At 50.4% G+C, this 25,924-nt stretch overlaps 1 protein-coding gene across 4 annotated transcripts in view; it reads left to right on the top strand.

The window, feature by feature from the left end:
- Positions 1–25,924, top strand: part of ephb3b (eph receptor B3b) — an 81,359-nt gene that overhangs the window by 5,060 nt on the left and 50,375 nt on the right. For all 4 annotated transcript variants that reach the window (XM_078410922.1, XM_078410921.1, XM_078410920.1 and 1 more), the window contains exon 2: positions 1,571–2,243. In XM_078410922.1, coding sequence (XP_078267048.1) covers positions 1,571–2,243 — 673 coding nt within the window. The remainder of the gene's footprint in view (positions 1–1,570; positions 2,244–25,924) is intronic.

Here is a 25,924-nt window from a genome sequence, read left to right as displayed (position 1 = left end):
TCCTCCGCTTCTCTCTGTATCTGACACCATTTTGCCTCCTTTTCAGCCTTTGTCACTCACTCCACCCATCAGCCAACCACCCCGTCACCTGTACCCACCTATCACTTCCAGTCTGAAAAAGGGTGTCTCGACTTATAATGTCATCTCTCCGCCTTCTCTACAGTCGCTGCCTGACCCGCTGAGTTACTCCAGCACTCTGTGAAACGTCACCTATCCGTGTTCTCCAGAGATGCTGCCTGACCCGCTGAGTTCCTCCAGCACTCTGCACTTTTCTCTGTTATCCAGCATCTACAGTTGTTTGTTTCTACACCCTGTCTTTAAAATGCTGTTACAATACATGCCTTGACAGCGTCCTCTGGCATCTCGTTCCATTCATCAACCACCCACTGAGTGAATCAATAGAAACATAAATCACTGCCGAATTATTTAATTGTCAAAATGTTTGAGGAATCGTACCGGCAGTGGTAGAGTTGCTGCCTCACAGCGCCAGAAACCCAAGTTCCATCCTGACTATGGGTGCTGTCTGTATGACGTTTTGCACGTTCTGCCTGTGACTGCGTGGGTTTTCTCCGGGCGCACTAGTTTCCATCGAAATCCCAAGGAAGTGCAGGTTTGTAGGTTAATTGTCTTCGGTAAAAATTGTAAATTGCCCCTAGCATATAGGATGGTGTTAGTACAGGGTGATTGGTGGTTGGCACGGACTCGGTGGGCCGAAGGGCCTGTTTCCATGCTGTATCTCTAAACTAAACTAAACAGGCAAATGGGACCAGATTATTTGGGCCATCTTAGTCAGCATGGGCGAGTTGGGGTGAAGGGCCTGTTGACACAATGGCAGAAGACAGAGATAGACAAGTTCTTGATTAGAAGGGTGGCAAGGGTTATGGGGAGAAGGCAGGAAAATGGGATTAGGAGGCAGACATCAGCCATGATTGAATAGCGGAGTGGACTCGATGGGCCGAATGGCCTAATTCTACACCTATAACTTGTGAACTTATGACTGCCTAGATTTTGTTATATTCTAAATCGTATTAACTCTACGAACAAAACGTCAGCAACTTAGTCTTCGAGTCATAGAGGGGATACAGTGTGGAAACAGGCCCTTCGGCCCAACTTGCCCACGCTGGCCAACATTGGCCCAGCTACCCTAGTCCCACTTGCCTGCGCTTGGTCCATATCCCTCCAAACCTGTCCTATCCATGTACCTGTCCAGCTGTTTCTTAAATGATGGGATAGTCCCAGCTTCAACGACCTCCTCAGGCACCTCGTTCCATACATCCACCACCCTTTGTGTGAAAAAGTTACCCCTCGGATTCCAGTTTCCCCCTTCACTTTGAACCTATGTCCTCTGGTCCTCGATTCCCCTACTCTGGGCAAAAGACTCTGTGCATCCCCCCCGGTCTATTCCTCTGATGATTTTGTGTAACTTCTTTAACTGGGTCTAGTTTATTGTGCGATGTTCCGCCGAGGGGCAGTGGAAAGCCTTTTGCCGCGTGCTAAGCGGCCGGCGGGAAGACAATACTGAGATAACTGCCACAACAAATGTTGTTTGTGTGTGTTTTGTTTTGTTCAGTGGGAAGAGGTGAGTGGATACGATGATGGAATGAACCCGATCCGCACCTACCAGGTCTGCAACGTTATGGAGGCAAACCAGAATAACTGGCTTCGAACTACTTACATAGAGCGCAATGATGTTCACAGGGTTTACGTGGAGATGAAGTTCACAGTGCGAGATTGCAACAGCATACCAAACATCCCGGGCTCCTGCAAGGAGACCTTTAATTTATTTTACTATGAGTCTGACACGGATTCGGCATCGGCGACGGCCCCGTTTTGGATGGAGAACCCGTACGTTAAGGTGGACACCATCGCCCCGGACGAGAGCTTCTCCAAGCTGGAGTCTGGCCGAGTGAACGCCAAGATCAAGAGCTTTGGGCCTCTGTCCAAGAGCGGGTTCTACCTGGCCTTCCAGGACCTGGGCTCCTGCATGTCCATCATCTCCCTGCGCATCTACTACAAGAAGTGCCCGTCCGTCATCGCCAACTTTGCCGTCTTCCCCGAGACGGTGACGGGAGCGGAGCCCACGTCCTTGGTCATCGCCCCGGGCACCTGCCTCAGCAACGCCAACGAGGTGTCCGTGCCCCTCAAGCTCTACTGCAATGGGGACGGTGAGTGGATGGTGCCGGTCGGAGCTTGCACCTGTTCTGCTGGGTTCCAGCCCGTGGAGAAGAACACCGCTTGCCAAGGTAGGAACGCTAATTACTTCACCCTACAAACACCTCTCAACGGCCTGCGGCCTTTACCATCCGTACCTGTTTGCATATCTTTCATTCACTGTTCTTTATCTCTCTACATCATCGTCTAAGTCTCTCGTTTCCCTTATCCCAATCTGAAGAAGGGTGTCGACCTGAAACGTCACCCATTCCTTCTCTCCACAGATGCTGCCTGACCCGCTGAGTTACTCCAGCACTCTGTGAAACATCACCTATCCATGTTCTCCAGGGATGCTGCCTGACCGTGCTGGATAGGTGACGTTTCACAGAGTGCTGGAGTAACTCAGCGGGTCAGGCAGCATCTGTGGAGAACATGGATAGGTGACGTTTCAGGTCATGCCTTGGCCTCATGGCATAACAAGGTAGACAGTCAAATCTTTTTCGCAATGTGAAAATTTAAAAGAGTAGAGGGTGCAGCTTTTAGGTGAGAGTCAAGTCTAGTCAAGTTTATCTGTCACATACACATATACGATGTAAGGTGAAATGAAAGTGGCAACGCCTGCGGATTGTGCAAAAAAAATTACAATTACAGCATTAAAATTAAAATCAATACAGAATTTTTTTTTAGTCCCTGGAGTTATAAGAGGTAACAGTCCTGATGGCCTGTGGGAAGAAACTCCGTCTCATCCTCTCCGTTTTCACAGCGTGACAGCGGAGGCGTTTGCCTGACCGTAGCATCTGGAACAGTCCGTTACTGGGGTGGCAGGGGTCCCCCATAATGTTGCTGGCTCTGGATCTGCACCTCCTGATGTATAGGTCCTGCAGGGGGACGAGTGTAGTTCCCATGGTAGTTCCCTACTCTCTGCAGGGCCTTCCTGTCCTGGGCAGAGCTGTTCCCAAACCAGACTGTAATGTTGCCGGACAGGATGCTCTCTACAGCCCCAGGGTAGAAGCAATGAAGGATCCTCAGAGACACTGAGGCAAAGATTACAGGGAAATGTGTGGGACAAGTTTTTTTATGCAGAGGGTGGTGGGGGCCTGGAAAGCACTGCCAGGGGTGATGGTGGAGGCAGATACCATAGTGGTGTTTAAAAGGCTTTTGGATATGCAGGGAATGGATCATGTGCAGGCAGGGGAGATTAGTTTAACCTGACATCATATTTTGCACAGACTGGGTGAGGATTGAACCTGGGTCTCTGGCGTTGTTGGGTAGCAGCACTACCAGCTGCACCACTGCATTGACCGATCATCATTCATTTCTCAGCTTGCTCAATTAATTGATTGATTGAACTGCAGGGCTCAATATTAGTGACTGAAGTGATGATGTTTGGGGCTAGGTTATTTGTGAGGCTCTATCCTGATGCATAGTGGATGATTTCTCCGTGATACATGGTGATCCCTGAATGATTGAGATCATCTATATACGAAAACTTTCGTTTGTTATCTTGTTTGTGACTGAACTTCAGCCAAATCGGTACACGATAGCGCGACAATTTTAGGCCCACCTTACTCACCATTGTCACTTTAGTGATAATGCAAGTAATTTTATTGAAATCGGTGTTATAATTTTTAAGTTATTCACATTTTTAAGTTTAAAAGGAGGGGAGGGGAGGAGGGAGGGAGGGGGTAAGGGGGGAGTGGGGGAGAAGGGAGGGGGGGGGTTGAGGAGAGAGGGGAGGGGGGGGTTGAGGAGAGAGGGGAGGGGGGGGAGGACAGGGTGCTGCACCAATGCAGGAGAGGTTTGGGCCTAACGGGTCCACTTGGTCTAGTGGAACCTAACATTGAATGGTAAAGTGTGTGTGATTATGTCATTATTTAACATTTTTAATTATTGTGGATGAGGGTGGATGTGGAGAGGATGTTTCCACTAGTGGGAGAGTCTAGGACTAGAGGTCACAGCCTCAGAATTAAAGTATGTACCTTTAGAAAGGAGATGAGGCGGAATTTCTTTAGTCAGAGGGTGGTGAATCTGTGGGATTCGTTGCCACAGAAGGCTGTGGAGGCCAAGTCAGTGGATATTTTTAAGGCGGAGATTGACAGGCTCTTGATTAGTGCGGGTATCAGGGGTTATGGGGAGAAGGCAGGAGAATGGGGTTAGGAGGGAGAGATAGATCAGCCATGATTGAATGGCAGAGTAGACTTGATGGACCTACTTCTGCTCATCTAACTTATGAATGTAGTTTTGTTTGCAATAGTTAAACATTTCTCTGGTAGTCTACATGGATGAATATTGGTCATGACAATCCTCATTTTTCCTGTATTTGCCATCCTGTTGTTTCCATTAATAAACTTGACTGCAACTTAGGGTTGCCAACTGTCCCATATTAGCCGGGACGTCCCGTCTATTGGGCTAACTTGGTTTGTCCCGTACGGGACCGCCCTTGTCCAGTATTAGGCCTGGGGGGCGCTGTAGGCCCGGACACTAGGCCCGGAGGCCGCTGTACGCCCGGACACTTTAGGCCCGGGGGCCGCTGCAGGCCCGGACACTGTAGGCCTGGGGACCGCTGTAGGCCCGGACACTGTAGGCCGGGCGCCGCATAACGGAGGTTGCATAGCAACCCGCCTCCTAGCCTGGGCGGCCGCCATTGGTAGAGCGGGAGCACGTGGCCACTGGCTGGGTGAGGTCACGTGGGGCGCGGGGCGGTGACATCACCCTGTCCCGTATTTGGGAGTGAGGAAGTTGGCAACCCTACTACAACTTGACTGCAAATGGTTTCAAATGAAACTCCTAAGGGCCTACCAATGCAGGGCACTCTGGCCTGACACAGATTTAGACAGTACGGGGAAAGAATATAATTTGTCTTTGAACCAAGATGATATTGGGAATTGAGCGTGGCCTAGTTTGGATATGGATCTGCAGATGATGAATGAGTCTGGCTCGGTGTGTGTATCTGATATATAGGTACTCTATAACCTACAAAAGGTTGTGTCAAGCTTTGTATTCAGATCATCTAACTCGGCAGCAAATGATGCATTACTCAGTATTAAAGACGTGCCATTGCCGCTGGTTGCGAGCATTCTTTTTCCTGCCAGTTGACATAACGTGGGTGAGAAAAGCTTTCCAGGCCAATAAGCACGTTGCTTTCACCAGAAGGTCGTTCTCCCCTCCGTCCGTACCCACAGCACCCGTAGCCAGGATGGAACCCGGGTCTCCGGCAATCTCGGGCGGCCACTCTACCACCGCGCCACCCTGCCACGATGCCCTCCAAATCTGGTTTCATTTAGATTGCGTGGTTGCTGGTTGACATCGAAGATAGGCACAAAAGTGCTGGAGTAACTCAGTGAAACTTTTTCACTCAGAGAGTTGTGAATCTGTGGAATTCTCTGCCGCAGAAGGCAGTGGAGGCCAATTCTCTGGATGCTTTCAAGAGAGAGCTAGACAACATATAGACAATAGACAATAGGTGCAGGAGGAGGCCATTCGGCCCTTCGAGCCAGCACCGCCATTCAATGTGATCATGGCTGATCATTCTCAATCAGTACCCCGTTCCAGAACAAGTGGTCACAGTTTAAGGATAAGGGGGAAGTCTTTTAGGACCAAGATGAGAAAGTTTTTTTTCACACAGAGAGTGGTGAATCTGTGGAATTCTCTGCCACAGAAGGTCGTTGAGGCCAGTTCATTGGCTATATTTAAGAGGGAGTTAGATGTGGCCCTTGTGGCTAAAGGGATCAGGGGGTATGGAGAGAAGGCAGGTACGGGATACTGAGTTGGATGATCAGCCATGATCACATTGAATGGCGGCTCTGGCTCGAAGGGCCGAATGACCTACTCCTGCACCGATTGTCTATTGTCTAGACACATAAATGCTGGAGTAACTCAGCGGGACAGGCAACATCTCTGGAGACAAGGAAAGGGTGACGCATGGGGTCGAGACCCTTCTTCAGACTGGGTCTGAAACGTCGCCCATTCCTTCTCTCCGGAGATGCTGCCTGTCCCGCTGAGTTACTCCAGCATCTTACGTCGATTATTTACGTTGTAGATCCTTCAGATAAATCCCATAATTACATCGCCCGGTTTCAGACAATGCCCAGTCTTTGCATAATGCCTCTTTCATTGAATAATGGAAACACAACCAACTCATTCTTTATCCTTAACACCTGTGAAGTGTATGACATGATGTTTTGAAATGTACTGCCAGGGGTGGAGATGGAGGCAGATACATTAGCAGCGTTTAACTTTCATTTGCCCTAGCAACGGTTGCATGAATTGTTTCCTTGCTGCGGCTTTTAACGCAATAGCACACAGATAAATATACAATAATCAATAATACAATAGATTAACAATTAGTAAGACAAGCCAACCAGACCATAATAATGTAAAACCAGAGTCGGTAGTGCAACCAAGGACACAGTCCGTAGGAGATCACAGTTGCTGAGGTCAGTGTCGTGCGATGTTCAAGAGCCTGATGGTTGCTGGGAAGAAGCTGTTCTTGAACCTGGAGGTCACGGTTTTCAGGCTCCTGTACCTTCTCCCCCATGGTAGCAGCGAGATGAGAGTGTGGCCAGGGTGGTGTGGGTCAGTGAGAGTGTGGCCAGGGTGGTGTGGGTCAGTGAGAGTGTGGCCAGGGTGGTGTGGGTCAGTGAGAGTGTGGTCAGGGTGGTGTGGGTCAGTGAGAGTGTGGCCAGGGTGGTGTGGGTCAGTGAGAGTGTGGCCAGGGTGGTGTGGGTCAGTGAGAGTGTGGCCAGGGTGGTGTGGGTCAGTGAGAGTGTGGCCAGGGTGGTGTGGGTCAGTGAGAGTGTGGCCAGGGTGGTGTGGATCAGTGAGAGTGTGGCCAGGGTGGTGTGGGTTTCTGATGATGCTGGCTGCCTTTTTGAGGCAGCGTCTCCTGTAGATCCCTGTGATGGTGGGGGGGGGGGGTGAGTAGCCGTGATGGACCGGGCAGTGCCCACCTCTCGCGGTAGACGCCTTTGATGGGGGGGGAGGAGGTCATTCTTTCTCCGGAGGGGGGCAACTAAATAGAAATAAGAGTTTACAGTTAATTAACAATTAGTTAAAAAAAATATATATCCTCCTGTTTCTCACAAAGATAATAAAGTAAAGGTGCAGAAACATTTTAGTCGTAAACTGGCCATAATGCCCTGATCACAACATAAGGGGGAAGGGTTGTACAGTTTGATAGCCACAGGGAAGAAGGATAGACAATAGACAATAGGTGCAGGAGGAGGCCATTCGGCCCTTCGAGCCTGTACGCACCGCCATTCAATGTGATCATGGCTGATCATTCTCAATCAGTACCCCGTTCCTGCCTTCTCCCCATACCCCCTGACTCCGCTATCGTTAAGAGCTCTATCTAACTCTCTTTTGAAAGCATTCAGAGAATTGGCCTCCACTGTCTTCTGAGGCAGAGAATTCCACAGATTCACAACTCTCCGATTGAAAACGTTTTTCCTCATCTCCGTTCTAAATGGCCTACCCCTTATTCTTAAACTGTGCATTAGGCCCCTTGTAGGTAAGTAGGTAAGTTTCTGCCTACCTACTAAAATAGCGCCGTGACGCACTACGGTCTTTAGGGTCGAGTGGTCTATCTTGTTCCTCTAGTATCTTTGCCGAGCACGCACCGACCAGTGATCCCCTCACACTAACACTACCCTACACACACTAGGGACAATTTACACTTATGCCAAGCCAATTAACCTACAAACCTGCACGTCTTTTTGGAGTGCGGGAGGAAACCGAAGATCTCGGAGAAAACCCACGCAGGTCACGGGGAGAACGTACTGGCAGCGCCCGTAGTCGGTATCGATCCTGGCGCCGTGAGGCAGCAACTCTACCGCTGCGCCACTGTGCCTGCCCCTGTTCAACTTGTTCAGTTGCACATATCTTTAATCGCCCGCAGAGACTTATGGATCATTTATTGGCTGCAAAAGAAATCAATTACCACCGCCTGCACTCTGCTCAAAATGGGTGCATTGGCGATAAAGTGTTGCAGGCAGGGAATTATTGATCGAGGAATTATGTAACCGTGCTGCATTTATTGGCTGCAAAAGAAATCAATTACCACCGCCTGCACTCTGCTCAAAATGGGTGCATTGGCGATAAAGTGTTGCAGGCAGGGAATTATTGATCGAGGTATTATGTAACCGTGCTGCAGATGGAAGCTATTGCCTTACCACAGCAGTGACGATGGGTGAACTGGGGGAGGTGCAGACGTGACCTTCTCTGATGGTACAGCGTGGCCCGGCACATTTGAAGCCTGCTGTCTCTAAACTCACAGCGGAGGTCAGGCTGCATCCAACCGAAGTGGGATTTAGTTTAGAGACAGCAGCGCGGAAACAGGCCCTTTCGGCCCACCGGGTCCGCGCCGACCAGCGATCCCCGCACACTAACACTATCCAACACACACACACTAGGGACAATTTTTACATGTACCAAGCCGATTAACCGACAAACCTGCACGTCTTTGGAGTGTGGGAGGAAAGCGAAGATCTCAGACATGAACATGGCACAAAATCAACTAAACCACAAACTGTTTTGCCCTGCACTCTGGACTAATGGCTGTTTCATACACTAATATTGGGTTTATTTATTAGTTGATTGATCTTCTCTTTTTTCATTTTGTGATCTATAATTCCCGTGTGTGCAGCCCTTCTCCAAGTAGGAATTTCATTGTCCTGTTTCGGTGCAGATAATAATAAAACTCTCTTGATATTCTTCACAGTCTACAGCCCGGATCTATGTATAATGAGCTAAGCGGCACGGTGGCGCAGCGGTAGAGTTGCTGCCTCACAGCGCCAGAGACCCGGGTTCCATCCTGACACCAGGTGCTGTCTGTACGGAGTTTGCACGTTCTCCCCGTGACCTGCATGGGTTTTCACCGGGTGCTCCGGTTTCCTCCCACACTCCAAAGACGTGCGGGTGTGTGGGTTGATTGTCCCTGGTGTGTCGGATGGAACTAGTGTGCAGGGTGATTGCTGGTCAGCACGGACGCAGTGGGCCGAATGGCCTATTTCCGCGCTGTCTCTAAACGAAACTAATCTGAAATGTTCTCTGTGCATCCCATCCCCTCAATCCTCACAAACTCCGTGGCCCTCTGTGCACCTCCACTCCCTGAGAAATTTAGCAAGGGTGTTTTGGAAGTGTGTTTGGGTTGCTGACTGTGCTAACTGCGTGTAGGGTTGCCAACTGTCCCGTATTAACCGGAACATCACGTATATTGGGCTAAATTGGTTTGTCCCGTACGGGACCGCCCTTGTCCCGTATTAGGCCCGGGGGGGGGGGGGGGGGGGGGGAGGGGGCGCGGTAGGCCTGGACACTATTGACCCGGGGGCCGCTGTAGGCCCGGACACTGTAGGCCCAGACATTGCTGTAGGCCCGGACACTGTAGGCCCCGACACTGGGCCCGGAGGCCCGGGCAACACCTAACGGAGGTTGCATAGCAACCCGTCTCCCGGCCCGGGCGTCCGCCATTGGTGGAGCGGGAGCACGTGGCCGCTGGCTGGGTGAGGTCACGTGGAGCGCGGGGCGGTGATGTCACATTTTGTCCCTTATTTGGGAGTGAGGAAAGTTGGCAACCGCTAGCTGCCTGTGCGATGTGCTCTGGCCAGAATCTTGCTAGGACCCCCATCACCGCCCAGAAATAATTAGTGACGCTCTCATCATTTGGGTACGGGAACCGGCTTCTCGATGTCTCCAGTGGTCTGTTGGCTTTGAGACTTCACACCAGCAAGTGCCTAAAAGTTCCGTTGAGTTTACTCAGAGATACAGCGGGGAGAACAGGCCCTTTGGCCCACTGAGTCCGCACCGACCAGCGATCACCCCATACACTAGCACTATCCTACACGATTTAGGGGTAATTTACAGAAGATAACTAACCAACAAACCTGCACGTCTTTGGAGTGCGGGAGGAAACTGGAGCACCCGGAGAAAACCCACGCGGTCACGGGTAGAACGTACAAACTCTGTACAGACAGCACCCGTAGTCGGGATCAGATCTGGGGCTCTGGCGCTGTGAGGCAGCAACTCTACCGCTGCGCCACCATGCCGTCTCTACACAGCACAGGACATAGATAGGACAGGTTTGGAGCGATATGGGCCTGGAATTGGGCAAATGGGACCAGTGTAGTTGGGGCACTACCTTCGGCATGGATGTGTGTTGGCCTGTTTCTGTGTTATATAAATCTATGACCCAGCTGAATGCCTTTGCACTTTGTTCAATACATTTATTGGTGTTGGTTTATCATTGGCAGGTATATCAATGCACAATGAAAAGCTTTGTTTTGCAAATCATACAACACACAAGTACATCAGACTTAGGGTTGCCAGCTTCCTCACTCCCAAATAAGGGTCAAAAGGTGACGTCACCGCCCCGCGCCCCACGTGAGTTCACCCAGCCAGCGGCCATGTGCTCCTGCTCCACCAATGACGGCCACCCGGGCCGGGAGGTGGGTTGCTATGCAACCTCCATTAGGCGGCGCCTGGGCCTCCGGGCCTACAGCGGTCCCCAGGCCTACAGTGTCCGGGCCTGCAGCGGCCCCCGGGCCTACAGTGTCCGGGCCTGCAGCGGCCCCCGGGCCTACAATGTCCGGGCCTACAGAGCCGTCCGGGCCTAATACAGGACAGGGCCATTTTGTGTCGATCTTCTAGTGTGAACAGGTGACCGCTGGTCGGCGTGGACTTGGTGGTCCGAGGGGGCCTGTTTCCATGCTGTATCTCCAAACTAAAATGAACTCATTCCTTCCCGCCGAAGATAGACACAAAAAGCTGGAGTAACTCAGCGAGACCCTTCTTCTCAACCCGAAACGTCACCCATTCCTTCTCTCCAAAGATGCTGCCTGTCCCGCTGAGTTACTCCAGCTTTGTGTGTCTACCTTCGGTTTAAAGTTCCTTCCTACGCTAACTCATTTCCACATGGACATTAACTTGTCACTAATTGCAGCCATTTGTTACGAAGGAACCCTTGCAGGTGCCATCATTGTAAGGGATAATAGACAAATTGTTAACGACAAATTAGGAAGCAAGCTAACAAATGGCACCATAACGCAGAAGGAAGCTCGAATAGCAAAGTGTGAGACGTGAAAGGAACAAAGAAGTATCCTTCTGTTAATTGTACGGAGTTTTGACATTCCCATTCTCATTTTCATTTTAATTGGAGAGAGAAAGTCGTAAATGGTTTTGTTCAGCTTTAATGTTTGGTATATCAGTATTCAAAATCTGACCCCGCCATTTTACATTTGTGAAGCGCTTTTATAAAGGGCTCTTTATGTAAGTGAGATTCTAACGACAGAAGGATGGAAGTGGACGCACTGAGGAAGAGTTGTCGGCAAGGTTGTTTGGAGGCCCTTTGTAGTTGGGTTTATTGTCCTGTGATTATGCAAGGCCTTTGATTTCAGCATTGTCCTTTAGCTAACTCCATTCACAGTCTTGTGTTATTGCCCTGCTATGATTCATCAACTGGTCAGATGAATCATCTCGGATTTTTTTTTATTCAGGTGGCAGAGATATATTGTTCAATCGAAATTAAATTCTTCCAGGGTCTTATTGAAAGGATATTTTAAAATTCCGGTGCGGAATTCAGGAGTGTGACCTGCACAAATGATAGCGCAGTGTCGATTATAGACTGCCCCTTTCATGCCCACAAGTGGTTATTCAGAACATTTTCCATGTCATGTTTTAATCATTTTAGTTTCAAGATCTTGTCCTTTCCAAAGATGAAGTGTTTAGAAGGTCATGTGGAACAGGGCATTGACTTCTGATTGTCTAATGGGGCCCTCCAGTAGGGTTGCCAACTGTCCCGTATTAGCCGGGACGTCCAGTATTTTGGGCTAAATTGGTTTGTCCCGTATGGGACTGCCCTTGTCCCTGCATTAGGCCCGGGGGCCGCTGTAGGCCCGGACACTGTAGGCCCGGACACTGTAGGCCCGGACATTGTAGGCCCGGACAGTGTAGGCCCGGACACTGTAGGCCCGGACACTGTAGGCCCGGACAGTGTAGGCCCGGACACTGTAGGCCCGGACACTGTAGACATGGACACCGTAGGCCCGGACACTGTAGGCTTGGACACCGTAGGCCCGGACACCGTAGGCTCGGACACCTTATGCTCGGACAATGTAGGCCCGGGGGCTGCTGTAGGCCCGGGGGGTTCGCTGTTGGCCCGGACTGTGTAAGTTAACGGAGTGTGTTCGGGGAGTGGGGCCGGGTGCGTTCGCCTAACGGAGGTTGCACAGCAACCCGCCTCCCGGCCTGGGCGGCCGCCGTTGGTGGAGCGGGAGCACGTGGCCGCTGGCTGGGTGAGGTCACATGGGGCGCGGGGCGGTGACGTCACCTTTTATCCCTTATTTGGGAGTGAGATAGTTGGCAACCTTACCCTCAAGTGTCTTGTAGAAACAATAAACTATAGATGTTGTGTGTAAGTAGGAACTGCAGATGCTGGCTCTAAACCGAAGATAAACACAAAATGCTGGAGTAACTCAGCGGGACAGGCAGCATCTCTGGAGAGAAGGAATGGGTGACGTTTCGGGTCGAGACACTACTTTAGTCCGAAGAAGGGTCTCGACCAGAAATGTCACCCATTTCTTCTCTCCAGAGATGCTGCCAGTCCCGCTGAGTTACTCCAGCATTTTGTGTCTATGAACTGGAGATGCTGGTTTATAAAACAAGACACAAAGTACTGGAGTGATTTAGTTGGTCAGGCATCATCTCTGGTAAACATGGATAGGTCTTTTCTTGCCTCCAGACCTTCAGCAGCCTCCCTCAACCCTTACTTTCAGGCTGAAGAAGGGTCCAGACCCGAAACTTCACCATCCTTTTTCTCCAGAGATACTGTCTGACCCACTGTATATAGGGATGCCAACTATCTCACTCCCAAATACGGGACAAGGTGACGTCACCGCCCCACGCCCCACGTCACCTCACCCAGCCAGCGGCCACGTGCTCCCACTCCACCAATGGCGGCCGCCTTGGTTCGAAGGCGGGTTGCTACGCAACCTACGTTAGCTGGTTCCCCCGGCTTCTGGACCTACAGCACCTCTCGGGCCTACACTGTCCGGAAGGTAGACACAGATTTTAACCGGCATCTGCAGTTTTTTTTCCTACTACACTGTCCGGGCCTACAGCGTCCGGGCCTACAGCATCGGGACCTATAGCATTGGAGCCTACAGCGTCAGGACCTACAGCGTCTGGGCCTACAGTGTTCGGGCCTACGCTGTCCGGGCCTACAGTGTCCGGGCCCACAGCCTCCGGGCATACAGCGCCCCCCCGGGCCTTATACAGGACAAGGGCGGTCCCTACAAACCAATTTAGCCCAAAATACGGGATATCCTGGCTAATACGGGACAGTTGGCAACCCTAACTGAATGACTCTGTGACTGTGGAGGCAGAGGAGATTAGTTTAAGAGTTCCCACTGAGTTACTGCAGCATTTTGTGTCTAGCTTCGGAGGTTAGTTTAGCCTAGCATCAGGTTCGGCACGGACGTTGTGGGCCGAAGGGCCTGTTCCTGCGCTGTGCTGTTCTGTGAAACACGAGGTAAAAATAGGTTCCCTTGATCCCGAAGGTTTCCAATCAATTTTCCATCAGCATCTGTTGTTGATTACGGATGAAAAGATTCCCCTTGGAAGAGGGCGGGAGCTGGGAATCCCATCGGACTCCTCTGTGGTGCCGTGGTCAATTATCCGCTGGATGGCATAGCAACCACTGACCCCAGAGTGCCGAAAGCATTTGTGAAATCACTGTGGCATATTGTGCATTAAATGAATGAGACCAGCCCTCTCTGGAAATGGAAACTGGGCAGACTACACATCCCAAAGTCGCGCGCCCCATGTGTGCTCTTTGTCCAATTTATAGAGTCATAGAGTGATACAGCGTGGAAACAGGCCCTTCAGCCCATCTTGACTACACTGGCCCACAATGTCCCACCTACACTAGTCCCACCTGCCCGGATTTTGTCCATATCCCTTCAAACTTATCCTATCCATGTGCCTGTCTAACTGTTTCTTAAACGATGGGATAGTCCCAGCCTCAACTACCTCCTCGTTCCATACACCCACCACCCTCTGCGTGAAAAGGTTGCCCCTCGGTTTCCTATTAAATCATTTCCCCTCCACCTTGAACCTGTGTCCTCTGGTCCTCGATTCCCCTACATTGATCTATCTCTCCCTCCGAACCCCATTCTCCTGCCTTCTCCCCGTAACCCCTGACACCCGCTATCAAATGCATGCTATCAAATTAAGTCAGATAGTTCTATGTCTGACTACAATCAAACCAAACACAAGTACAACAGGTAGAGCAAAGAAAAAATATCAGCGTACTAAATATAGTTTCTCAGCACTCTAGTGCAACAGTTAAATGGAAAAAGCCCAAGATCTGGAATGAGGTGGGTTGGAAGATCGGCTCTACACCCTAGCTTATGGAAGGGCCATTCAGAAGGCTGATAACAGAGGGGAAGAAGCTGTCCATGAGTCTGGTGGTGCGAGCTTTCAAGCTTCTGCACCTTCAGCCCGAGGGGAGTTGGAGAAAGAAGGAATGCTCAGGACGTTACGGGTCCTTGATTATGTTGGCTGTCGCCCACAGGCAGCGTGAAGAGGAGATGGAGGCAATTGGTGATGAATTTTTGGAAGGTAGACGCAAAACGCTGGAGTAACTCAGCGGGCGGGACAGGCAGCATCTCCGGAGAGAAGGAATGGGTGACGTTCTGGGTCGAGACCTTTCTTCAGACAAAGGGGATGAAGGTCATTGTTAGTTCAGGGAAGCAGACAACGAGGTATACAAATATAACATTTAATCGGGAGGACAGTCAGACTAGGATGGGGGAGGGATGGAGGGGGAGGGGAGGGAAAGCAAGGGAGGCGCGGTGGTGCAACAGTAGAGTTGCCGCCTTACAGCACTTGCAGCGCCAGAGACCCGGGTTCCATCCCGACTATGGGTGCTGTCTGTACGGAGTTTGTACGTTCTCCCCGTGACCTGCGTGGGTCTTTCTTCCGAGATCTTCAGTTTCCTCCCACACTCCAAAGACGTGCAGGTTTGTAGGTTAATTGGCTTGGTATAAGTGTAAATTGTCCCTAGTAGGCCCCGCGCCTCATGACTTCGCCCAGCCAGCGGCCACGTGCTCCCGCTCTACCAATGGCGCCTGCCCGGGCCGGGAGGCGGGTTGCTACGCAACCTCTGTTAAGGCGAACACACTCGGCCCTGCTGCCCGAACACACTCCGCTAGCCTAAAGTGTCCGGGACTACAGCGTCCGGGCCTACAGTGTCGGGGCCTACAGCGTCCGGGCCTACAGCGTCCGGGCCTACAGTGTCCGGGCCTACAGCGCCCCTTCAGGCCTAATGCGGGACAAGGGCACTCCCATACGGGACAAACAAATTTAGCCCAAAATACGGGATGTCCCGGCTAATACGGGACAGTTGGCAGCCCTACAAGTAACACTGGCTTCATACATTTAAAATGAATGTGTTGAGAGTCATCCTCACAGGCCAGGGATGCTTAAAGAAACGTCCAGCCTGATGTATCATATCATATCATATATCTACAGCCGGAAACAGGCCTTTTCGGCCCTCCAAGTCCGTGCCGCCCAGTGATCCCCGTACATTAACACTATCCTACACCCACTAGGGACAATTTTTACATTTACCCAGCCAATTAACCTACATACCTGTACGTCTTTTGGTCATTGGGTTTACAAATGTCCTTGGGTTCTGCCTGGGAACAACGAGACACGCCAACGAGACAAATGGCCCAACATTCATCTTGTTAAATTGCAAGCAGTCCCCAGGGCTATTCCTCATTCCCAAACCTGATTGGTTTAAGTGTCCAAAAATAGATTTAAAGTGAATTTATGCCCGCCATACGAGTCTGAAGAAGGGTCTCGACCCGAAACGCCACCCATTCCTCCTCTCCAGAGATGCTGCCCGTCCCGCTGAGTTACTCCAGCATTTTGTGAATAAATACCTTCAGTTATTTCCTCTCACCAATGAAATTCCTGTTGTCCACATATTACTCAACACACATTGAATTTGCCTTCATTTTTACCCCTAATATTTGATCAGTAATTGAAAGCCAACTTGGATCTTGCTCAACAGATGTTGGGGGAGTACAGAACCAGGGGCCACAGTTTAAGAATAACGGGTATGCCTTTTAGAACGGAGATGAGGAAAAACTTTTTCACTCAGAGTTGTGAATCCGTGGAATTCTCTGCCTCATTAGAAGGCAGTGGAGGCCAATTCTCTGGATGCTTTTAAGAGAGAGTTAGATAATAAACCGATACTCAATAAGGCGTTGAGAAACGTAGAAACATAGACAATAGGTGCAGGAGGAGGCCATTTGGCCCTTCGAGCTAACACTGCCATTCATTGTGATCATGGCTGATCATCCACAATCAGTAACCACAGAGGACTCCTCAGGTAAGACAACGATCAAAAATGTCATCTCTAATTCAAGACATTGTTAATGTAACTTACAGACAATCGCATATCCATTGAAAGGTCAGTTTAGAGATACAGCACGGAAACAGGCCCTTCGGCCCACCGAGTCCACGCCGAACAGCGATCGCCCGTTCACGCTAGTTCTATGTTGTCCTACATTCCCACTCCCTGCACGCTAGGGGGCAATTTACAGAGGGCCAATTAACCTACAAACCCGCACGTCTTTGGGATGTGGGAGGAAACCGGGCGGTCACGGTGGCGCAGCGGTAGAGTTGCCGCCTTACATCGAATGCAGCGCAAGAGACCCGGTTTCGATCCCGACTACGGGCGCCGTCTGTACGGAGTTTGTACGTTCTCCCCGTGACCTGCGTGGGTTTTCTCCGAGATCTTCGGTTTCCTCCCCCCACTCCAAAGACGTGCAGGTTTGTAGGTTAATTGGCTTGGTATAAATGTAAAAATTGTCCCTAGTGGGTGTAGGATAGTGTTAGTGTGCGGGGATCGCTGGTCGGCGCGGACCCGGTGGGCCGAAAGGGCCTGTTTCCGCGCTGTATCTCCAAACTCAACTAAACTAAACACTCGGAGGAAACCCGTGTGGTCGCAGAGAGAACGTGCAAACTCCATACAGACAGCACCCGTGGTCTGGTTTGAACCCGGGTCTCTGGCGCTGTGAGGTAGCGGCTCTACCCGTTGCGCCACCGTGCCGACCTCAATGAATCTCCTATGTGGCAATCACTTCCACTAACAGTTTTAGTTTAAGCATTCATTTAGTGTTTAATTGCATTTAAGAACTAAATATAAGAGGGCCTTTACGATGCATTCTGACATCAGTACAAAGCTGCTCCACTGCTTACAATGTACTAACCTAATGTAGATAGAGTACAGCAATTAGCTAATCGTCATTGCGGCAGGACTTGTTTGTTGCAGCAATAATGCTTAGCAGGGCAAACATCCACCGAAGGGCCCATTTAAACTGGTCGCCATTTTCAGACGATAATTTCATGGAAAACTGGTAGGAATATGCAAAAGAAATGCCAGTTTGTGCTTACCAAATGCGAAGGGCTGTACCATTTACTCTGAGGATCAACATGTATGATAGAGCTCTTAAGGATAGCGGAGTCAGGGGGTATGGGGAGAAGGCAGGAACGGGGTACTGATTGAGAATGATCAACCATGATCACATTGAATGGCGGTGCTGGCTCGAAGAGCCGATTGGCTTCCTCCTGCACCTATTGTCTATTGTCTATTGTCTGAGCTAGTTTAACACTGTAAATAAATACATTTATATAAATATAAATAGGTCAAAATAGGCTTTTGGCACTTTGGCCTTCATCAGTCAGAGTATTGAGTATAGAAGTTGGGAGGTCATGTTGCAGTTGTATAAGACGTTGGAGCGACTAGGCTTGTATACGCTGGAATTTAGAAGGATGAGAGGACATCTTATCAAAACGTATCAGATTATTAAGGGGTTGGACACGTTAGAGGCAGGAAACATGTTCCCAATGTTGGGGGAGTCCAGAACAAGGCGCCACAGTTTAAGAATAAGGGGTCGGCCATTTAGAACTGAGATGAGGAAAAACTTTTTCAGTCAGAGAGTTGTGAATCTGTGGAATTCTCTGCCTCAGAAGGCAGTGGAGGCCAATTCTCTGAATGCATTCAAGAGAGAGCTAGATAGAGCTCTTAAAGATAGCGGAGTCAGGGGGTATGGGGAGAAGGCAGGAACGGGGTACTGATTGAGCATGATCAGCCATGATCACATTGAATGGCGGTGCTGGCTCGAAGGGCCGAATGGCCTCCTGCACCTATTGTCTATTGTCTAATCTGACATCATTGAGATAATAATCTGCCTCCTTGTTTTTGCGGCCAAAGTGGTATGATACAAATCGATTTATTCACAAAATGCTGGAGTAACTCAGCAGGTCAGGCAGCATCTCCGGAGAGAAGGAATGGGTGACGTTTCGGGTCGAGACCCTTCTTCAGACAAACTCTGCATATTTGGTGAAAACCTTCCTTAAAACCAATCTCAATAAACCCATGGTTTAATTCAAAAGTTTGCAATTGATTTCAGCTTTTTCTTTAATTTGACTTTTGCTGATGAATTAATTTCCTGCTGATTTTAAAGGCTTTGACAATGAATGTCTAGAGTCCCTCTGGTTTTTGTTAATTCAACCTTTTGGCGTCAGCAGCTCGTTCGTTACAACAAGATGCACTGCCTCAGGCGAGGTATTCTCAGCGCGCCGTACATATATTAATTAAATCATTTTATTACCTTTATTGGTATGAGAACGACCAGAGGAACTGCAGAAATATTTTTATTGCACTGTAGGATTCGGAAGCTCTGCTGTTGGACATGTTTCAGAAACGTCTGCAAATCATTAATGCAACTTAATGTCCTCATTAACCTGGGGGCTGGACAGGTTATGTCCAGGAACATCTTTCCATGAAACACAATGGCGGGGGACGTATTATTGGCGGGCTCAGCGGTAGAGTTGCTGCCACGCAGCGCCAGAGACACGTGTTCGATCCTGACCTCGGGTGCTGTCTGTGCGGAGTTTGTACGTTCTCCCCGTGACCTCCGTGGGTTTTCTCCGGGTGCTCCGGTTTCCTCCCACACTCCAAAGACGTGCAGGTTTGTAGGTTAATTGGCTTCGGTGAAATTGTAAATTGTAAATTGTCCCTAGTGTGTGTAGGATAGTGCTAGTATACAGGGATTGTTAGTCGGCACAGACTCGATGGGCTGAAGGGCCTGCTTCTGCACTATATCTCTAAACTAAACTAAAAGAAATATCCTTTATGCAGAGGGGAAAAAATAGATATTGCTTCGAACGTCTGAAGGCGTGTGTAAATAATTAAAGATTTGTAAATGCATTGTAAAGTGCAGAAAGACTTGGTGTAACCGTTCAAGAATTAGTTATTGAGTGATACAGCACGGAAACGGGCCCTTCAGCCCAACATGCCCACGCCGACCAACATGCCCAGTCCATGCTAGTCCTACCTGCCTGTGTTTGACCCATATCTCCCTAAACCTTTCCTATGCATGTTCCTGTCAAAATGTCATTTAAATGCTGTTATAGTCCCAGCCTCAACTACCTCCTCTGGCAGCTCGGTCCATACACCCACCACCCTCAATGTGGAAAAAGTTGCCCCTCAGGTTCTTGTTACTTCTTGCTCCTCTCTCTTTAAACCTCTTTCCTCTGGTTCTTGATTCCACTACTCTGGATAAAATACTAGCCGTTTCAGCCGGGCCATCCCGTATATTGGGCTAAATTGGTTTGTCCCGTACGGGACCGCCCTTGTCCCGGATTAGACCCGGGGGGCGCTGTAGGCCCGGACACTGTAGGCCCGGACACCGTAGGCCCGGACACCGTAAGCCCGGACACCGTAGGCCCGGACACCGTAGGCCCGGACACCGTAGGCCCGGACACCGTAGGCCCGGACACCGTAGGCCCGGACACTGTAGGTCCGGCCGGTGACGCCACCCTTTGTCGCTTATTTGGGAGTGAGATAGTTGGCAACCCTCTGTCCAAATGTCTTTTGAATGTCGTTATAGTACCGACCTCTCCAGCTCGTTCCATACATCCACCACCCTCTGTGTGAAAAAGTTGCCCCTCGGGTTTCTACTAAATCTTTTCCCTCTCATCTTCAACCTACGTCCTCTGGTTGTTGACTCTCCTTCTCTCGAATAAAGACTCCCAGGTTCTGTTCACCCTTTCCATTTCCTCCCTTTATTTTAAAGACCACATAAATACTCATTGTCCCTGTGTTTGTTGCTCACATATTGTGAGTTCACCGGGTAACAGAAGGCAGAGAGAGGTAACACAGTGGTACCTGTGATAACGGCTCATTAAACGGTCAGGTAACATTCAGCATTTTCACTGACAACGGCGCAGTGGTAGAGTTACTGCCTCACAGCGCCAGAGTCCCGGGTTCCATCCTGACCACGGGTGCTGTCTGTGCGGAGTTTGTACGTTCGCCCCGTGGCCTTTGTTGGTTTTCACCGGGCGCTCCGGTTTCCTCCCACACGGCTTTAGACAATAGACAATAGACAATAGGTGCAGGAGGAGGCCATTCGGCCCTACGAGCCAGCACCGCCATTCAATGTGATCATGGCTGATCATTCTCAATCAGTACCCCGTTCCTGCCTTCTCCCCATACCCCCTGACTCCACTATCCTTAAGAGCTCTATCTAGCTCTCTCTTGAATGCATTTAGAGAATTGGCCTCCACTGCCTTCTGAGGTACAGAATTCCACAGATTCACAACTCTCTGACTGAAAAAGTTTTTCCTCATCTCAGTTCTAAATGGCCGACCCCTTATTCTTAAACTGTGGCCCCTGGTTCTGGACTCCCCTAACATTGGGAACATGTTTCCTGCCTCTAACGTGTCCAACCCCTTAATAATCTTATACATTTCGATCAGATCCCCTCTCATCCTTCTAAATTCCAGTGTATACAAGCCTAGTCGCGTGGGTTTGTAGGTTAACCGGGTTTGGTAAAAAATGTAAATTGCCCTCGGTATCAGTATGTAGGATAGTACCAGTGTACGGGGAGACCGCTGGTCGGCACGGACTCGGTGGGCCGAAGTAAAGTACCTCAAAAGTAAAGTACCTCAAAAGTAAAGTAACATAAGTTCGTTTGGCTGTATAACTGAAGATGTTGGTTCCATAGAAGCATAGAAAACAGGTGCAGGAGGAGGCCATTCGGCCCTTCGAGCCAGCACCACCATTCAATGTGATCATGGCTGATCATCCACAATCAGTACCCCGTTCCTGCTTTCTCCCCGTATCCCTTGATTCCGTTGGCCCCAAGAGCTAAATCTAACTCTCTCTTGAAAACGTCCAGTGAATTGGCCTCCGCTGCCTTCTGAGGCATTACTGGGACATGGAATCCGTTTGGTGCGTGGCAGGATTCTGGAAGGCGCTTGCTGTCGGAGATGGTGTTGACACTGGTCAGATTAGAGAGGAATGTTTCCTGTGTGGACGTGCTTGCTGAGATACCCTCTGCCCATGTTTTCTATTTCCATCGCTGTGTTGATAGTCAGTCTGGTATCAGAGCGAAGCTCGCATTAAGCTTTCACTGCCTGAGGAAAACACAGATAATAACGATATTATCACTGCAGCACAGGCAGAGCTGCTGCCTCACGGCGCCAGAGACCCCGGTTCGATCCTGACCTCGGGTGGTGTCTGTCTGTCTGTCTGTGTGTGTGTGGAGTTTGCACGTTCTCCCTGTGACCGCGTGGGTTTCCTCCGGGTGCTCCGGTTTCCTCCCACATCCTCAAGACGCGACAGTGCGGGTTTGTGGGTTGATTGGGCCCTCTGTACATTGGCTACAGTGTGCAGGGAGTGGATGAGAAAGTGGGATATCGTTAGGGTTGCCAACTTTCTCACTCCCAAATAAGGGACAATATGGGAATGAGACCTGGGTGGGTGACGTCACTGCCCCTCGCCCAGCCAGCGGCCACCTGCTCCCGCTCCACCAATGGTGGCCGCCCGGGCCGGGAGGCGGGTTGCTATGAAACCTTCGTTAGGTGGTGCCAGGGCCTCCGGGCCTACACTGTCCGGGCCTAATGCGGTCCCCTGGCCTACAGTGTGCGGACCTACTGCGGTCCCCAGGCCTACAGTGTGAAGACCTACAGTGTCCGGGCCTATAGAGCCCCCTCCCCCCCATGCCTAATACGAGTCAAGGGCGGTCCCATACGGGACAAACCAATTTAGCCCAGTACACGGGATGTCCCGGCTAATACGGGACAGTTGGCAACCTTATTTGGATAGGTACATGGATAGGACAGGGTGAGCTGGGTGAGGTCACGTGGGGCAAGGGGCGGTGACGTCACCATGTCCCTTGTTTGGGAGTGAGATAGTTGGCAACCCTATCTTGTGAAACGGAGATTCTGGAAATGTCTTGGCTCGTTCCTCATTCGTCTCGACATGGGAGACCATGTAGGCACCACCACCCTTTCCTGCAAGGCCTTGTAACTCACTTGTGGAATCTGTGGCCAGTGAGCTAACCAATTCAACATGCACCCTGATCAGTGCCATAAATATCTCACTCATGCAGGGAGAGGATTGCAGAAGTTGTCTGCAAGTTGGCCTCAGCTATTGTGGCCTGCTGTGAAGCCAAGGAATGAATCATAAAGTCATTGAGTTTAATGTGTGGGAAGGAACTGCAGGCGCTGGTTTACACCGAAGATAGATACAAAATGCTGGCGTAACTCAGCGGAGACAGGCAGCATCTGCGGAGAGAGGGAATGGGTGACATTTCGGGGCAAGATCCTTCTTCAGACTGAGCAGATGAAATGTGTAGGAAGGAACTGTAGATGCTGACGTCTTCTCGACCCGAAGCGTCACCCATTCCTTCTCTCCGGAGATGCTGCCTGACCTGCTGAGTTACACCAGCATTTTGTGTCTACCTTCAGTTTAATATAGAGTTTAGAGATACAGCGCGGAAACAGGCCCTTCGGCCCATCGTGTCCGTGCCGACCATCGATCACCAGTTCTGCGTTATCCCACTTTCTCATCCACTCCCTGCACGCTAGGGGGCAATTTACAGAGAGGGGCCGATTAACCTACAAACCCGCACGTCTTTGGGATGTGGGGGGAAACCGGGGCACCCGGAGAAAACCCATGCGGTCACGGGGAGAACGTGCAAACTCCACACAGGCAGCACCCGTAGTCGGGATCGAACACGGGTCTCTGGCGCCGTGAGGCAGCAACTCTACCGCTGAGCCACCGTGCCGTCCTTAATAGTCATAGAGTCATACAACACAGAAACTCCCAAGAGCAGTCCTGAACTACTGCCAGCTACCCAACCTATTCCTCTCCTGATTTTACACACCTCGCTCGATCTATAAGAGAGCTCCACACTGCAGCATCAAAAACCAGGGGGGGAAATATCCTCCAGGCTTTACATAAGCCGTTCATTTCCGTTATACTCTAATCCGACTTCAGAAAGCTGAAGCGAGTGGTTAGTTATGCAGGCATTTTACAATGTGTACTGGATGCAGGATGCAGGAAAGGCCAAGCAGTCTATGTACGTGACTGTGAGTGTATGTAAGTAATGTTCACAGCCTGTAACATCACATGTTCTTGGCAGCTTTGCCGTGACTGGATCGCTCCCAGATTTCATCGCCTCTCATGTAGATGTTGTAGCTCGGCCACGTGGACAGCCATTTACAATTTCCCCTTGGTTTCTTTTTAAATTTTTGCAAGGTTCTGAGTTAACAGTGAAACCATGGAGAGCTGGCTCCAGTATTGACAAGCATTCACCTCCTCCAAATGGAAGAATCGACTTACATTGTGATTGAGTCAAGAGTCAAGGGTCTCGAGTGTTTTACTGTCGTGTGTCCCAGATGGAACAATGACGTTCTCACTTGCAGCAGCACAACACAATATGTGAACATAGTGCACTGTAAATAATATAATAAACCAGATAAAAACCTTCAAATGGGTATACACACGCTCACCCACACACGCACACACACGCACACACACACACGCACACACACGCACACACACGCACACACACACACACGCACACACACACGCACACACGCACACACACACACACACACATGCACACACACACACACGCACACACACGCACACGCACACACAAACACATAAATATATACAGTATATACACCGATCAACCAAAACATTATGACCACTGACAGGCGAAGTGAATAACATTGATGATCTTGTTACAATGGCACCTGTCAAGGGGTGGGATATATTAGGCAGCAAGTGAACAGTCAGTTCTTGAAGTTGATGTGTTGGATGCAGGAGAAATGGGCAGGAGTAAAGACCTGAGCGACTTTGACAAGGGCCAAATTGTTCTGGCCAGACGACTGGGTCAGAGCATCTCTGAAACGGCAAGGCTTGTGGGGTGCTCCCGGTCAGCAGTGGTGAGTACCGACCAACGACAGTGGTCCGAGGAGGGACAAACCACAAACCGGCGACAGGCAGGGTGTTGGGCGCCCAAGGCTCATCGATGCGCGAGGGCAACGAAGGCGATCCCGTCTGGTCCGAACCGACAGAGGGTCGACTGTGGCACAAGTCACAGAAAATGTTAATGGTGGTCACGGGAGGAATGTGTCACAATACACAGTGCATCGCACCCTGCTGTGTATGGGGCTGTACACGGAGGACCAACAGCATATTAGGCAGGTGGTCATAATGTTTTGGCTGATATATATACACACACACACACACACACACACATGTGTATATAAGAAGATAGGCACAAAATGCTGGAGTAACTGAGAGGCAGCATCTCTGGAGAGAAGGAATGGGTGACCTTTCAGGTTGACATCCTTATTTCTGGAGAAGGGTCTCGACCCAAACGTCACCCATTCCTTCTCTCCAGAGATTGTTCTGTCTGACCCGCTGAGTTACTCCAGCATTTTGTGTCTTATCTTCGATTTAAACCAGCATCTGCAGTTCCTTCCCACACAAAGAATGTTATTAGTTGGGGTCAGGGCCAAGGGTTGTGTTGTGGTCATAGAGGAGGAGGAACTAACTGGAATCCGGGCAGCTTTTATAGGGTGGCCGAAATATCACAGGTCCAGCAAGAGAAAACGCTCCTTCCGAAAAGGCACTTCATCTCCCTGGTCAACTAGGCCGGCACGGTGTCGCAGCGGGTAGAGCTGCCGCCTCACAGCACCAGAGACCCGGGTTCCATCCTGACAGAGTTTGCACGTTCTCCCCGTAACCACATGGGTGCTCCAGGTTCCTCCCACATCCCAAAGACGTGCGGGACTGTTGGTTAATGGGCCTCTGTGGTGTGTAGGGAGTGGATGAGAAGGCGGGATAATATAGACAATAGGTGCAGGAGGAGGCCATTCGGCCCTTCGAGCCAGCACCGCCATTCAATGTGATCATGGCTGATCATTCTCAATCAGTACCCCGTTCCTGCCTTCTCCCCATACCCCCTGACTCCGCTATCCTTAAGAGCTCTATCTAGCTCTCTCTTGAATGCATTCAGAGAATTGGCCTCCACTGAATACAGAGAATACAGAATACAGAGCTTTATTTGTCATTCGGTACCGAGGTACCGAACGAAATTACGTTACCAGCAGTCACACAAAAAAAGAAACACAAGACACATGACCCCAACACAAACACCCATCACAGTGACTCCAAACACCCCCTCACTGTGATGGAGGCAACAAAACTTCCACTCTCTTCCCCACGCCCAAGTCCCCGCGGACGAGCCGCACCGGGCGCTGAAACATTCCGCGGCCGAGCCGGGCGATGGAAGGCCCCGCGGCCGTACCGTGCGCAGCTAAGTCCCGCGGCCGAGCCGCGCCGGGCGATGGAAGGCCCCGCGGCCGAGCCGCACCAGCGATGTAAAGTCCCGCGGCCGAG

Source organism: Rhinoraja longicauda, chromosome 13 (genome assembly GCF_053455715.1).
Source record: "Rhinoraja longicauda isolate Sanriku21f chromosome 13, sRhiLon1.1, whole genome shotgun sequence".
NCBI classification, from domain to species: Eukaryota; Metazoa; Chordata; class Chondrichthyes; order Rajiformes; family Arhynchobatidae; genus Rhinoraja; species Rhinoraja longicauda.
This window is presented reverse-complemented; position numbering and strand designations above follow the sequence as displayed.